Source organism: Choloepus didactylus, chromosome 4 (assembly GCF_015220235.1).
Source record: "Choloepus didactylus isolate mChoDid1 chromosome 4, mChoDid1.pri, whole genome shotgun sequence".
Classification (NCBI taxonomy): domain Eukaryota; kingdom Metazoa; phylum Chordata; class Mammalia; order Pilosa; family Megalonychidae; genus Choloepus; species Choloepus didactylus.
In genome coordinates, this window is record NC_051310.1 from 7,245,506 (window position 1) to 7,260,313 (window position 14,808).

At 44.8% G+C, this 14,808-nt stretch overlaps 1 protein-coding gene across 5 annotated transcripts in view; it reads right to left on the reverse strand.

Annotated features, from left to right (window-relative positions):
- Nucleotides 1–14,808, reverse strand: part of EVL (Enah/Vasp-like) — a 192,849-nt gene that overhangs the window by 142,579 nt on the left and 35,462 nt on the right. The window contains exon 1 of one of the 5 annotated variants that reach the window (XM_037831894.1): nt 4,860–5,035. The exons of 1 other annotated variant lie outside the window; for it this stretch is intronic. In XM_037831894.1, the coding sequence (XP_037687822.1) occupies nt 4,860–4,882 (23 nt within the window). In that variant the 5' untranslated portion in view covers nt 4,883–5,035. Of the gene's footprint in view, nt 1–4,859; nt 5,036–14,808 lie in introns of those variants that run through there. 3 more of the 5 variants (XM_037831895.1, XM_037831890.1, XM_037831891.1) reach the window with 3 other exon arrangements.

Genomic DNA, 14,808 nt, shown 5'->3' on the forward strand with positions numbered 1-14,808 from the left:
CCTGCCCTTCTGGCCCTCACATTCTGCTGAAGGGGGACAAATGACAAATACAAATTAAAATCGATAGTACGTTGGTGGTGGTGTGTGACATAGAGAAGGCGGAAGGGAATGCCTACTGGGGGGTGGGCAGATTAAAAAGGGAGGTCGGGCAGACAGCTGAGCACAGGCCCATGGCCACGTAGGGAACAGTTTTCCAGGCAGAGGAACAGCCAGTGCAGGGGCCACTGCAGACAGCGGGCATGTCACAGGAATAGCAGAATGGCCAGTGGGGTACGTGCTACAAAGGGCAGGGAGTGCTGTCTCAGGTGTCACCCAAGCAGGCCTTGCCAGCCGCTGGGGGTGGAGCGCTGAGGAGGGCCATGATTGGTTTTATATTTCAAAGAGGAAAATGGGTGAAGACCTGAGAATAGGGGAGCGGGGAGGGACACTGGGGGCCAGTTACAAGGTTACTAAGGCAGTAGTTCGGTAAGAGACGGCGGTGGCTGGGACAAGGATGTCGGTACCAGGGATTTAGGTTAATGTAATTACCAAACACTTAACTATAAGAGGTGGATCCTGGGCCTATTTTGAAGGCAGAGCTGACAGGACTTCCCTTGATGGGTTTGATGTGGAGTGTAAGCAGAAGAAATGGGGAAGACGGAACAACCAGAGGGAAGGAGCTGCCATTTACTGGGATGTGGACGGCTGAAGCAGGAGCACAGGGTGGGACGTTGTAAGTTCGGGGCGCCTGTTGGCTTTCCAGATAGAGACGTCAAGCAAGAGGCTGAGTATATGGGGCCAGGGTTTGGGGAAATGTCTTGGCTAGAGTGTACGTGTCTCTGAGCCTCTGTTTTCATTTCTAAGATGTTACGTGGGTTAAAGTCACCACAGGCAAAGCAACTATCAGTGTCTGGTACATCACGGGTACTCAGTGAGGAAGTTCTGCCCCTTCTCCTTCCCCACCCAGCCCTGTTTCCACCTCTGTTTGACCTGAGAGTTATTTCCTCACTGCAGTGTGAAAGTCAATGCACCTAACATCTGTCTTCTCAAGGGATTACGGAGGTTTGGGAAATGAGAAGAACAGAGTTGGCTTTGGATCTGGACACTTGGATGGGCTCTCCAGGCTTGCAAATTTCAGGTCCTCCCACAATACTCCTTGCTTTTTAACAATATTCTAGTGAAAAGGCAAGAAAAAATATAGCATTTTCCAAGACTAGATATACATTTGAATTAAAAAAAGAGTGCTAGTTGAAGTTTGAACCTCAACCCCACCATGATGATGTTTTGTTTAAAAATAAAATGAAATAAAATAAAATGGACTCAAAATAGTAACTTTCCATTTTCACGCAACTGACACATTCCAACTGTGGATTTTAGATCTTGGAGTTGGTAGACCACATTCCTTCTGAAAATAATTAGAATACGTCCAGTACCAGGAATTCTGAGAAACAGTAGTCTCTGCTTTTGGTTCCATTTTTGCTTAAGGGACAATGGAGTTAAAATCACATTTAAAACTCCTTATGCTGGGGATGGTAGGGAATGCAGTCACCGTTCTGGAGGTAGAACAAAAATTACACAGACTCACAAGGCTGTCTACAGAAGTACTCGGCAGACAGACTCTGCAGGGGGCAGTAACAGGTACATGTTACGTTCAATACCATCTTGCCTAAGGAAGTTTAAAATCAGCCCACCAGCCCAGCCTGCTTGGCGTTAGAACAACACGGTCTCAGAGTCAACAGCAGGCAAGAGTGCCCCTGGCCAACTGGGAGACTCTGGCCCAACTCTCAGGCTCCCAGGGTTCTGCTGCTCTCCAGGCTTGGGCCCCTGGCACCAGCAAATCCCCACAATCACCCACACGTTCTCGAGGGAGCTCACCCTGCGAGATTCCTCACAAAATGGGACAGGAGTTCTCAGGCGCTCCAGCAACCAGGGTATGCTGGCGAAACCGCCCATTTTCTCTCAGGAGGTTGTTGTCAGTGTTTCGATGTACTCTTCTGAACCAGCACACTCTGTGGCCCACGTGGCAGGAGGCACCAGGCCGGCTGGACAGCCTGCTTTTTCTTCCCTGTCAAATTCTCATTACATGAGTTTCGTCAACTGCTTATTAAGACCTTACTGAGTGTCAAGCAGTTTTAGGCACAAAGAAAACAAAGTTAGAAACAGACGTGATTCATGCAAGTGCTCAAGGATCCCACAGACCAACAGGGAGTAAAGGCATGTAAACGTGCCCAAGTCAAAAGCAGACTTCCTTTCAAAAATGAACATGGCACTGGTGTTTTCAGGACCAGGGGGTGTGCATGGAGGAGTTTAGAAGCATCTGTGGATAACCTGATGGAGTCGCCCCCAAGGGTCCTCTCCTTCCTTTACATTCATGTAGGAAGAACTGTTATAATTTATAAGGTAACTTTACGTTAATTATCTCATTTAATTCTAACAGCAATATATTTCCTGGCAAGAATTACTATCCCATATTTTCAGTTGTGAAAAGTGAGACTAAGAAAGATCAAGAACCTTGCCAAGGTACGTGGCAGAACTAGGATATAAGCCAAGTTCTTTGATTCTCGCCCTACTGCTCCACAAGACCTGCTAGGGAAGGAGGGGAGCTGCCACTGACTGGCACGGCTGCAGTTTACCCTGCCCTGGGCATGCCTGGCTCTGCTCACAGGCCTCTACTGGAACTGCCTCTTCCTGCTCCTGATCTCTTTCCTCCTTGCGCCTCCACAATGCCTTTGCCTCAGACTTCTCAACTCAACGACAGTCCACCTGCCTGTGCTCCTCCTAAGTGAGTGGTTCTCAAAGTCTGGTCCTCAGAGCTGCAGCACCAGCATCACCTGAAGGCTTGTTAGAAATGCAGAAATTCTGGGGTGGGGCCCAGGAATCTGAGTTTCAATGAGCCCTCTGGGTGAGTCTGATGCACACGAATGCTTAAGAACCACTGTGATCTAAGCCATAAAGCTAAGCTATCCAGACTCTATGCTGCCTCCCCAGTGTCACCAGGCCTCACGCACACTAACCCCCAGGACAAAAGGAGAAAACCATCTGTCTGGTACAGGGCAGCAGTCACAGGACGCGACCATGCCCAGCAAAATCCTTCAGGCCAGTCTGGGCAGAAGCTCGAAGCAGGAGAAGCAACAGGCCTCCCCTTTCAGGGTCTACTTTCTGTACCGACGGCCCCTCTTTCTAAATCCATTGGGTCAGCGGCCTTTAACTCTACTCTTTTCCACCCCATCAGACCCAGCTGTCAGGCCAGGATCCCACCACTGTTGGAATGAGTTTGTTAATACATACCTCCTCTTTCCTAACTACGAAAGGAAAGGCCTAAGCTCTGTTGAAGGGGGTGGCTAAGGCATACTCCACCTGGAATAAATGCTAACATACATTAAGAACCTCACAGCTGTTTTATTTTCTACAATCTACAAAACTCTTCCATAACTCTTCTGTAACTCTCACAAGGATCAGATAAGCAAATTTTGAAACCAGGCCTAGAACCCAGATCTGATTCATTCCCTAAGGACCTACCCACTGTAGCATGCCAGGCATTAAATAAATTCTTGTTAGTTATCTAATGGAGCTTTCATTAACCAGTAAGTCCCAGTCACTTTGTCAGGGCACACACGCCCCGTCACTGGAGCGTGTTGCCACATGAAAAGCATTTCCCTTCCACATCCCAGGCCATTAGAAGTAACACAGAGACACACTCGGAAACCAGGGATAACTTCTTGGATCAAAAGCACCAAGCTTACAGAAAAGGGCAGGGGACAACCTTTATAACCCTACTTTGCTTTGTGGAAATCTTTTCCACAAAAGATTTTCTTTGTGGATCCTCTCATCTACTCACCCTGACTGATTTAGAGGTCTCTAGTTTCCTCTTACAAATAATGGCAGGTGATTATTCTATTATCATTTTAATATCTCTTGCAGCCACATTTGGAGGGAACAAAAAAAAAAGGCCTGCAGAGGTGGAACTGAAGTTCCCACCCAATCACTCTCTTTGCCTGTCAATATGGTACTTATGCTCAGTTTTAAAATACACAGAAATCCCACTTGAGAAATGAGAGGCTGTCGGAAATCCCAAACACAGACACACACAGTCTCTTCCATATGTTCCATATGCACGAGAACAATCCAATTCCCCTCCCGTTCTGCCTCCTTTATTTTCATTTCTTGGAAACTCTCTCTGCTGGAACATCCTTTCCCCCATTCACACCCAGGGACAAATTCTCGGAGAGGAGATGGAGGAAAGAGAAGGAATAAGATCCACAAAAGACTCTAATTTGGAGCAGTAATAATCACGGCAGCTGAAAGGCTTACGAAAGAAAAAAAGGACCCTGTTAACCAAACATTATCAGGGCACTTCCCGCAAAACAACCCAGCCCGAGGTCATTCCAAATAATGAGGAAAATCAGAGCCAAAACCAAATCTCAACTATGCAGATAGACTTGCAGCATTTTTCACCTTCACTGCTACAATTAGCATTTTTTAAAAAGATCAGTAGACTCCATGAGTTTGACAAAGGAAGAAAAAACAAAAGACAGCAAGACTCTCGCTCTAGATAAACAGTTGCTATTCTAAATTCCTAACTCCACACCAGCAACGGCAGCCCCAAGGAGGCACGAGGCGGGGGTCCTCGACAAATTGACCCACGACAAAACCAATTATCCGGACTGCACTTTTGCATGCAGTAAACGTCCCTGGCCTGTACCCCTTTGCACCTCCCACTCACATGACCGGGATAAATCCCACCAAATGCAGAAAAGAACTCCTTTTGGGGGTGGGGGGTGGGGTTAAGAACCGGCCAGAGCCTAAGTGTCATTACACAGCAAAAACCTAGCGAGAACAAAAACCGAGCAGCAGCTTGATATAGAAAACCCAGAACATACCTGAGTTCTTCAAATGCGAACATGACCTAGTCGGAGACAGTTTTCTTGGACTGGATGGGGGCCTTTTTGGTACGGAGGACCACCATTTAGTTAGTCAGATGGTGCAAAGTGCAGGAAAAAAGAGGCGGGGTTTCCACACACCCCTAATATCCTGAAGTGAAAGGTTTTCTGCAGACATGGGCCTGCAGCCTCCAGCTCCGCCAGCTGCTGACAAGCAGCAGCTAACGGGAGGCAGCGAGAAAACCATGTGATCATTCCAGCAAGTCTGATTAATGCAGCGTGTGCTCCGGCTCCAGGCTGGGAGCTGGATTAGTCCAGGGAAATAAGTCGGACCCGGAACATGCCTGGGACCCTGGGTAGTCACAGAAACCTCCCACCCTCACCCCACCCCAAATATTGCAGGATGAGGGGAAGAGTTTAAAGGAATGTTCCACTGTGGTCGGCCTAATTACCTAGTCCTCCCAGGGCTGTGGCTGCGCCAAGGACCAGGCATGGCCAGTATCGTTAAGGGCACACAGCGAATAATGATACACAGGCCACCTTTTACCCAAAGCCAAGCCACTGAACAATTCTTCTGAATTTTGTGTCTTATCATTGCATGACCAAACATCATTTTAGCACAAACGCCTAAGATGCAACAGAATCTCAGAAGTCATGCTTTATGCCCACCTCTTTCATTCCGAATCCTATGGCCCAGCGTGTCACCACATTAGGTCCCCATCCATTTTATTATTCATATATTGAGTGTCTAATATGTACCAGGCTCTCATCAGTTCCTTGAAGTACAACAACTGCTGTAATAATTTCAGAGCAGAACAGAAATTAGGAAAAAAGAAACAAGATGCCAGCCAAAAAAAGAGAGAAATGTTTACCAGTTTGTAAAGCCCAAGCTGGCAAGATTTGCCAAATGAGCTGAGGCTCTATTCTGAAACTTGCCATTAAGGAAACTCTTCAGTTTTGCGTTGTAAATCTTTATAAAATAAGGGAGACAAATCCCAAATAAAAACCTATGAGTCATTCTTGACTGTTTTTCTCTCTCCTTCACACTGCAAATATACTCAGTCACTGATTCCGACTCTCCCTGAGAAGGCACCTTCGACTCGGACCCTCTCGCAGCCCAGGCCCCCTGCCTTCACCACTTCTCAGTTAGTCTTGCTACTGCTCTTCCTTCTTCTGTCCCTTCCCTAAAAATCTGCCAAAGCAACATTCTAAATCTGATGTTGGTGCGCCCCCACCAATAATTCCTCAATGCCATGGGATGAGTAAATCTCCTTGGCCTGGCAGGCAAAGTCTTACTGCTCCAAATCTTTCTTCGATTAAAACGCTTCACAAACCCCAAAATTCAGCCAGACATCCCCAGTTCCCAAAACGTGCCCAGACCTCCCTTCCTGGGCCCCTGGGCCAACTGGACTAGATTACTCAGTGTTCCCTAGTCCTGACCTGCACTCCCTGTGCTGCCTACATGGTCCCTCGGCTGCTGCCTCCCGAGGGCCCCGAGCTGTCCCCAGGACAGTTGGTGGCACCCCTCTGTGCTGCAAACGGCATGGCAGGCTGGCACTCTGTCCCCCACAACCCTGCAAACCTGTGAGTTCCTTGAGGGCCGGGATTGTGTGAGGCTAAGTACGTATTCCTTGTGCCTTGTACAGAGCTTGACCAAGAGGAGTTATTCAATAAAGGTTTGCAGAGTGAACCTCCGTGTGCCTCAGTTTCCTATTAGGGAAGGGCCCAGAGAGGCGGCATTCTGCCTAGGTTTTAGCTCCATCTCGAAGAAATGAAGTGATAATGGTAAACTGAGGCAGACTGACTAGTGAGGGTGAAATTCTGGGGACTTTTGGGGTCCCCAAACCAGAGAGCGGTGATCCACTAAGCTGGTGCAGGCATGCCTTCCACAATGCTCTGCCAATGGCCTTGGCCTGAGCCCCTCTTGGGATGGCAGCTTCCAGCAGAGTCACGGTATCACAGGAAACGGGATTCAGTCATTAAATAACTTGGTTTTAAGTCCCACTTCTGCCACGCACCAGCTTTGTGATCGTTGGCAAGCTACTTAAGGCTCTGAACTTACTAAATGCCCTTTTATTCCAGTTGAATTAACCTTTCCAAAAATTAAAAACAAAACAAAACTGAACTTGTTGAAGGAATTGTTAAATGTGATTTCTGTAGTCTGGATAATTGTTTCCCTCAAATTACATCATTCAACTGAACTTCTATAGTGATATTTAACCTTAAAATAAAAGTTTTAAATAAAGGCATCCCTTACCTCCATTTTGAGAATTCTATTTAAACTAAACACTACCATAAAGAGACAATCTACCATAAAGCCAACACAAATACAATACATTTTTGAGGCTATCATTACTCAAAAGTAGGACTTTATTGGCAATTCCTTCTGAATTCCAGTCTGCACCCATCTCTCCCAGCATGAAAGCACTGTCTCAGCACCTGGGACCTTTCATCCCTTCAGCGGAAACAGAAAGGGCTGCTAGGTGCCAGACATGCTTAGGTGCTGCGGAGAGAGCAGCAATGAAGCTAAAGCCCCTGTCTCGTGGCACTTGCATTCTAATAAGCATAATAAATAAGAAAAAGGTTACAAAATAGGGCAATGTACCAGAGACTGATCTGGGGGCTACTAAATTTAGGACAGGTGACAGGGAAGGCCCTTCTGAGGTCGTGGCATTCCAGCTGCGATTTGGATGACAAGAAGGGGCAGGTCGTGTGAAAATGAGGGAAAGATCATACAGGCAGAGGAAAGAACCTGTATAAGGACCTAAGAAGGAGATGAAGATAGCAAGGTAAGCAGGGCTTTATCAGCCAGGAAGCCACCGGACAGTTTCAAAAGGAAAATGGAAGCAGAGAGACCAGTTAGAAGCCACTGCAGTAGTCCAGGTAAGAGAAAATGGGGTTTGACTCGGGCGGTAGTACTGGACAAGGCAGAAGTTGCTGGATTTTAGACACATTTTGGAGGTCTCTCTCACAACTCAACTGTTGTGTGTGGGGTTCTCAGATTACTAATGAAATAGAGCAAAGATGGAAAATCTCTAACAGACATACAAAGAACGCCATCAGGACCATAAGCCCCAGGAAACGTCAGCTCCAGGAGAGGAGGCTCTCGCCTCGTCTCTACCCTTTTGCACCCTGGGCCTGGCACACAGAATTACTCAATACTTATCATGGTTTGTGGATTCAGAGAGACTTCCCAAGAAGGTGAGACTGGATTAAGCTAGCAGTCCCCTTTCCCGTGTGAGCATCGAACAAAAGGGCCGACGATCCTGCTGAATGAGCACATGCAGCTGCTCCAGTGTCACCCTGATACACAGAACTTTGCCAAGGAAGTCTTTTCAGGAATAGAGAGAGAATCAGGAAGATAAGAGCATGGAGGGCTTTTACCCAGTCAAGGAATATTTACTCGGTACCTGCTGTGTGTCTAGCACTCCCCATCCGGGGGAGAGGAGGAGGGCAAAGAAGAGTCAGGCATACCTCAGGCCTTTTTAAGAGTTAGTAACAGGCCACATATACTCAAAAACTTAAAATGATAATTCACAATGGTAAATCGATATGCAGGGTGCCTAAACGGTGATAAAGGCCCTTATGTTTACCTGTTATGTTCATCCCTCACCCCACCCCCATTTCAACTGGTTGTTCTTACCGAGGTCTTCTTGAATCCTGCTTCTGCCACATAGCTAGTGAGTGGCCAGAACCCTGAGCTTGGAGACTGAGTGTCTGGGCTCCTTCTTACCAGCTGAGTGCCCTCTGCAAGTGACTTTACCTCTCGGAGTCTCCATTTGTTCACCTATCAAATGTGGATGATAATTCCTGTCCTGACCCCTCACAAAGAAATCGTGAGAATCAAATACAACAGTAGCTGTCCCAGGTTGTGTAAACTATAAGTACTACATAAACCAATAATATTATTATTATTAACAACAAAAGAAATGATCCTTTTCCACTTGGTGCCATCTGAGATACTGGTAAGAAATGAATTTTTTAATTCTTCATCCATACCATACAATTAGATCAGCCATAAATGCAACTTACTATCCAAGCAATCAGGAGAATTTAGACAAACACCCATAATTGCAGGAGGGCAGGGCTGGAAGGACTTGAACTCAGTGCGGCTGAAGCTCTGCTCCAGGGTAATCGTCTGAGCCATCAAGAATGCTTGTGTCCTCAACTGCACTCACTGTCACAGAACGTACACATATACAGTATGCATGTGGCAAAGACCAATCTAACTCAGTAATGAGGGAAGCAACAGGATGAAAAAGCTGGTTCCCAGGTAAAACAGGAAACTGAAGTGGAAAAAAAGAATGCTGCAATAATCTTGCAAAGTTAGATACAAAACTGGCTAATGTCTGTGGTGGAATCAATTACTATACCCCAGTTTAGATAAGTTCTTGGTCTCGATCTGCATTTCTGTGGGTGTGAACCTGTTATAAGATAGGCTCTCTTGAAGATTTACTTTGGTTAAGGTGTGGCCCAACTGAATGAGGCTGGGCCTTAATCTGGATTACTAGATTCCTTTATGAGCAGAATAAACTCAGATGTAGTCAGAGAAAGCTGCTGGGAGAATCTGGAAGCCAGAAGTCAGCAGGATCCCAGAAGAGAAAGGACAGGACATCATCACGTGACAAAATCCAAGGAATCCCAGGACTGCCGCCCAGCCCGAACACTACCATCCCTGGGAGGAAGCAAGCCTTGACTTGGACTTCTGACCTCTGAAACCGGGAGCCAATAAATTCCCATTGTTTAAGCCAATCCACTGTGTGGTATTTGTCACAGCAACCTGGAAAACTAATCACAGCAGCCTGGAAAACAAAGACAATGTCCTACAGAGCAACAAAACCATAACCTTTGGAGATATCTTTTCTACTGAGCAGAAATCATTTAAATCTCTACTGGACAAAAAAAAAACTAGTAACATCAATTTTCTACAAGTCAACATCTAACTTTATAGAGTCTGGACCCTACTCAAAAGTAAGTCAAATAATTATCTTCTCCACAAGAACGTAAACTGTCTCATAGGTGGGCTGGGTCTTTCTTCAAGTTTTAGATCCTTCATGTCTTCTTTATTTACAAAAATCCTTCAAATTGTGATGTCAATTCTAGATTATTGCATAGCTTTCTTAGGTAAAATCATCCTGAAATTTGGGGAGTCCTATTTCCCAGAACTTCCAGTCCTCAGTGTTTTTCCAAATTTTCTCCAACTATTTCCCTTGTGGGTCTCCTAAAGATGAAAAATGGGACATCTGACTCACAGGCCTCCTAAACTACCCTTCCACCCTGACCCCTGTTTCTGGCTCTTCAGGAGCAGTTACCATAATTAACCCTAATTTCCAAGTCTTCAGAAGCCCACCCCTGCCAGTGCTTTCTTTCCAATATAACAGTGCTTAGAAGTCACAAAACAAACCCAATACAGAGGTACAATGAACACAACCCACACTAACTGGCATGATATACGGAGTCAAAGAAGGAATCTAATGAATCAGAGAATGTCTGCTCATATTTATATTTTCCACAGGGGCTAAGGAGTTGGAATGAATGGATAAACAAACAAATAAATAAATTGAATGGAATAAATGAATTGAGGGAATGAATGGATTCCAAAGGCTCTGACATGTTAAGTGTTTTCAAGAAACCAAGTGAAGAAAGGAATTTCTGGGGACTAGTGCAGTGAAGGCATTCAGAAATGCAGATCAAATGAAGGAACACTGTGGGAATTTCAAACACCTACTGGCAAGGCAGGGATGAAGAGAGTAGGTGTGGTGGTTTGAAGCTGTACGCACCCCAGAAAAACGTCTTAAATCTAATCCATTCCTGTGGGTGTGTAAGAAAGGAATAAGTTTCGTTTTCACACAGAGACAGCATGGAATAAGGGAAATGGAGGCAAAACCAGTTTAAACAAGCCCCAGACAAAGAGAAGAGAGAATCTGCCTGATGTAAAGAGACATGAGGTAGTATCAGAGGCGGGAACTCACAGCAAAAAAATAAAAATTTGGGGGGGGATTGGCTAATCAGTTCAAAATCTCAATAATGAGCTAGTTGGCTCTCTGGGATTGGCTGTACAAATTAAAATCTCAAAAGATGAATTAGTTAGTGTTCTCGGATAGGCTGTAACCTCTGTAGTACCCAGTCAATGGGGAAACAGGGGAGGGACTTGCGAATCAGGAGTAGGAGATTTAAACATCGCCATTCTCTTCCTCGGGCGCGCCAGCCTTCTGCGTGTTTGGCTGGACGCCCCATCTTGCAAGATCGTAAATAAATTCTTTTCTCCTCCAGAACCGAGAGAGCGTTTATTCCCTTACAGGTACCACTTTATTTCCGACAACTTGGGGGCTCGTCCGGGATCCAAAGCTTCGGAGGGGGACCCCCGAGGTGGACAAAGGGAAGGCGCGCCCTGCTGATTGAGCGGTCTCGGGCTCCGCCATTGGGGGCCCATCTCTGGCAGCTAAAGGGCCCGAGACCAGATACTTGGATCTGCCGGTTGTGGATGAGAAAAGGGGGAAAAGAAAAGGCCTGCCTCTGGTTAACCAGGCAACTCTGTGCACGGACCAAGGTAAGGAAAGAAATATTATATTACCTTGGTGGTTAAAGCATTCTGAGACTCTGGGGCTGATCCTGAGGGAAAGATGCCCAAACAAGACTCAGAATGGGGACATTCTGATGAGCCTAGAGCTGATCCTAAGGGAAAGATGCTCAGGCAAGACTCAGAATGGGGAATAGAGGCAGTCAGCCGGCCGGGAATAAAGGGAAGGGGGTACCTTTAGGGTCCCCGGGGAACATTCCTCTAAATAATCCATTGGGAAACATGTTAAAACATTGGGCTAAAAGTAATTGGACCAAGGGAAAGGGTAAAAGAAAATGATCAAATATTATTGTTATGTTTAGACAAAAAAAAAAAAAAAAAAAAGGCATTTTGCTGCCAAATATATTCTGGCCAAAATATAAGGCAGATAAGAGTTGGCTTTGTGCTGACCTCGTGTGTCATGTTAATAAAAATAAACCTTTTTCCAAGGCAGAATTGAACTGTGCCATGTGATGGCTGCAGGGAAAAAAGAAACTAAAACCTGGGATAAGCATTCCCCCACCTTATGGTTTCCCCTCCCCCACTGGGGCAGGAACCATTAAAGCCTGAGGTTTTGGTGGAAGCAGTCTATGCCCCCAGGCAATTGGAGAGCCAGTTAATGCTGACTGCTCCAGTAATTACGACCCACCAAAAGTTAAGAAAAAAAAAAAAAAAATGGAGAGATTTCCAAAAGTTTCTGTTTCTAAAGGCTCTTAAACAAAGAAAGGTAAGAATCATTAATAAAAAGCCTAGCAAGGCTAGCTGAATAACAATTAACTTGATTCTTAAACTCTGGTTTATGTAAATATCCCTTTCTTGGGAGAAGAAAGGGAAATGGGAAAGAGGGCGGCTATGAGAGAAAGAGAGAGACTGCATCCACCTAAAATAAAATTGGCTGTACCCATATCCCCAAAGAACAATGAAAGTTGAGGTCTGAAGTCAAGTGGTCTCAGGCTGGGAGAGTGGAGTGGTCCACATGCATGAAAAGGGTGAGTTTGCCCTGGGGGTTGAGGGTGGGCCTTCCGCCTCAATGCTCTAGAAAAGTTTTGCCGCCTCAGGACCCAGAGGGTGGAGCACATTCCCAGGGGAATGGGAAAAGCCTGGCTGCCACCCCACTGTTCAGAGAAGGTAGAGCCTTTACCCCGAAGAGGCAGAGTCTGGGTGGCACCCCGATGTTTAAGAAGGGTGGGGCCAAAAAGGTAATCTCCCCAACATCACCCCAGACTTTGAAAAGAAAAGGGCTGCCACAAAAGCCTCTAAAAAGGGTTGGACTCCCACTCCCTCAAGCCCCAAGAATACAATGTCATTCTGTTAATAACTCAGACTTTAAAAGGTCAGATATATAAAGGAATTTTAGCCTAATATTCAGAGAAGATCCAAAAATCGATGAATGGCTGAATAAGCCATTAGAGGAAATATTCAGAGAGTCAACAAGCCAGGGAGGAAACAGACAAAAGTGAGATAGAGAAGTAATTGGAGCAGTTTAAAAAAAAAAAAAAAAATAGAGGAAGAAAATTTGTAGCATGGGGTTTGTGTGATTCTCTATTCATATACTTATGTGGGGCTAAACAGGTATTAATAAATACATTTACATATTTTAGTGTGCTGTGTAATTAAGTCTAAGGCATGTGGAAGCTACATTTAAAGTCCCTTAATGTGTGTATCAGGGTATACAGGAAGTTATATGCACATTTTTTAGGACTGTATTTGGATGCATTCTGAGAGTTAAAACTTCATGAATCTAATGAGAGTTTAAGTTGTATGTTTACACAGGAATGTGGGATAGTTGTATTTGTATGTAATAAAAGCATGTAATATAATTACGTAGGAGTCTTTCAAACTGTGAAAGTTTGTCAGTGTGTAATTTAAAGCTTGGCAAAAATTTCCTGTGTACTCATCTATAGTAAACTGAAGCTATTTCTTTGTGTCTTTATAGCGTATACTAGTTTGTGTGTACTCTAAAGCTGGGCAATTGTGTGCAGTTTCACAATAGTGTGAAAAATGAAAAAAAAAAAGTGAGAAAAACTGTGTAAAAGTTTTCTATGCATGTGTAACAGTAGTGTATTGGCTATACATGCTTGTAAATGGGAATGTATGTCTGTTTCGTATGGTTATGAGTGTGTATATAAGTTATATGTGTCTGTATTCCAGATATATGAGACTGTGTATTCTTGTAAAAAGCAGAATAATTTTTCTGATATATTTTGGGCAAAAGCAAAAGGTCCATACTCAAAGTTCAAGTAAATGTTCCTATAAAAGGGTTTAAGGTTCACTAAAGCTGAATTAAACAAACTTAGAACAGTGAATGGTTCATACCTCTTCCCAGGTCTCCATTTGGTAATGCCAGGTTGCTATCTTAACATTAAGTCTAATAGGAATAAAGACACCACATATATTGTCAAATACTACACACCAAGGCTTGTCCTCCTCTCCCTGGAGAGTGGGTTTTTACTCATCTAACAGCAAAACTTGTGTGTATGTTCAGGGTATGCATATATGTGAATCACGTATATTCAAGCATCACTAAACTAGGTGTACTAAAAACTGAATTTTAAGTTAGCATTTAAGAGTGGTAAGCCTTTTTATGTTCATTAATCTTAGATTATTGTAAATTACTGTTGTCCTTTAGTCTAATTGTTCTAGCCTGAAATGTTGGTAAGTTCTTGCTGCTCTTCATGCACATGACTTCAGGAGTGTCTGTACCTAAAGCAGGTATTAGCAGTTTTACACTAGGGGAGTCATTAGAGGGGTGCAAGCCATGTGTAATTTAGTACTTAGGCAATTACAAGGTGTAGGCCTTTGGTTTTTGGTTTGCCTTTCCCCAGGAGGACTGGAGAGCTCCCCTCCCTAGATACAAAGGATCTTTTTCTTAAGAATTATATACTGGCCTTGTCTTCTACTTTATCATCTCTCAGGCACCGTGGACTGCTGGCTCAGACCCTGCCTCTTGAATTTGCTGTCCATTGACATCAGCCTGGCAGCTGGGTTCTGATCCAGTCGTGGAAAGAATCCAAACTTCAACCGATCTGGGAAGGACCCTATCAAGTCTTGCTGACAACTAAGACGGCAGTCCGAACGGCAGAAAGAGGCTGGACTCATTACACACGAGTGAAGGGACCGGTGCCTGAACCAGACGATAAGTATCCAGCAACTCAACCTGAATCCTGGAAAGTGACTCCTACCTCAGATCCCCTAAGGATCACTTTAAATAGGCAACAGTTAAAGGAACATATTAGAAGGGAGAAAGGGCTGGATTAAACCCTATGTTTGCATTGTGCTCTGTGTATAGTTTAATGATGAAATTGCTTATGCTGATCATAATGTTCTATATTCAAGGAGTAACAGGTTCTGCTAAGCTGGTTATAAGTGTAGTCAAAGGCTTAAAGTCTC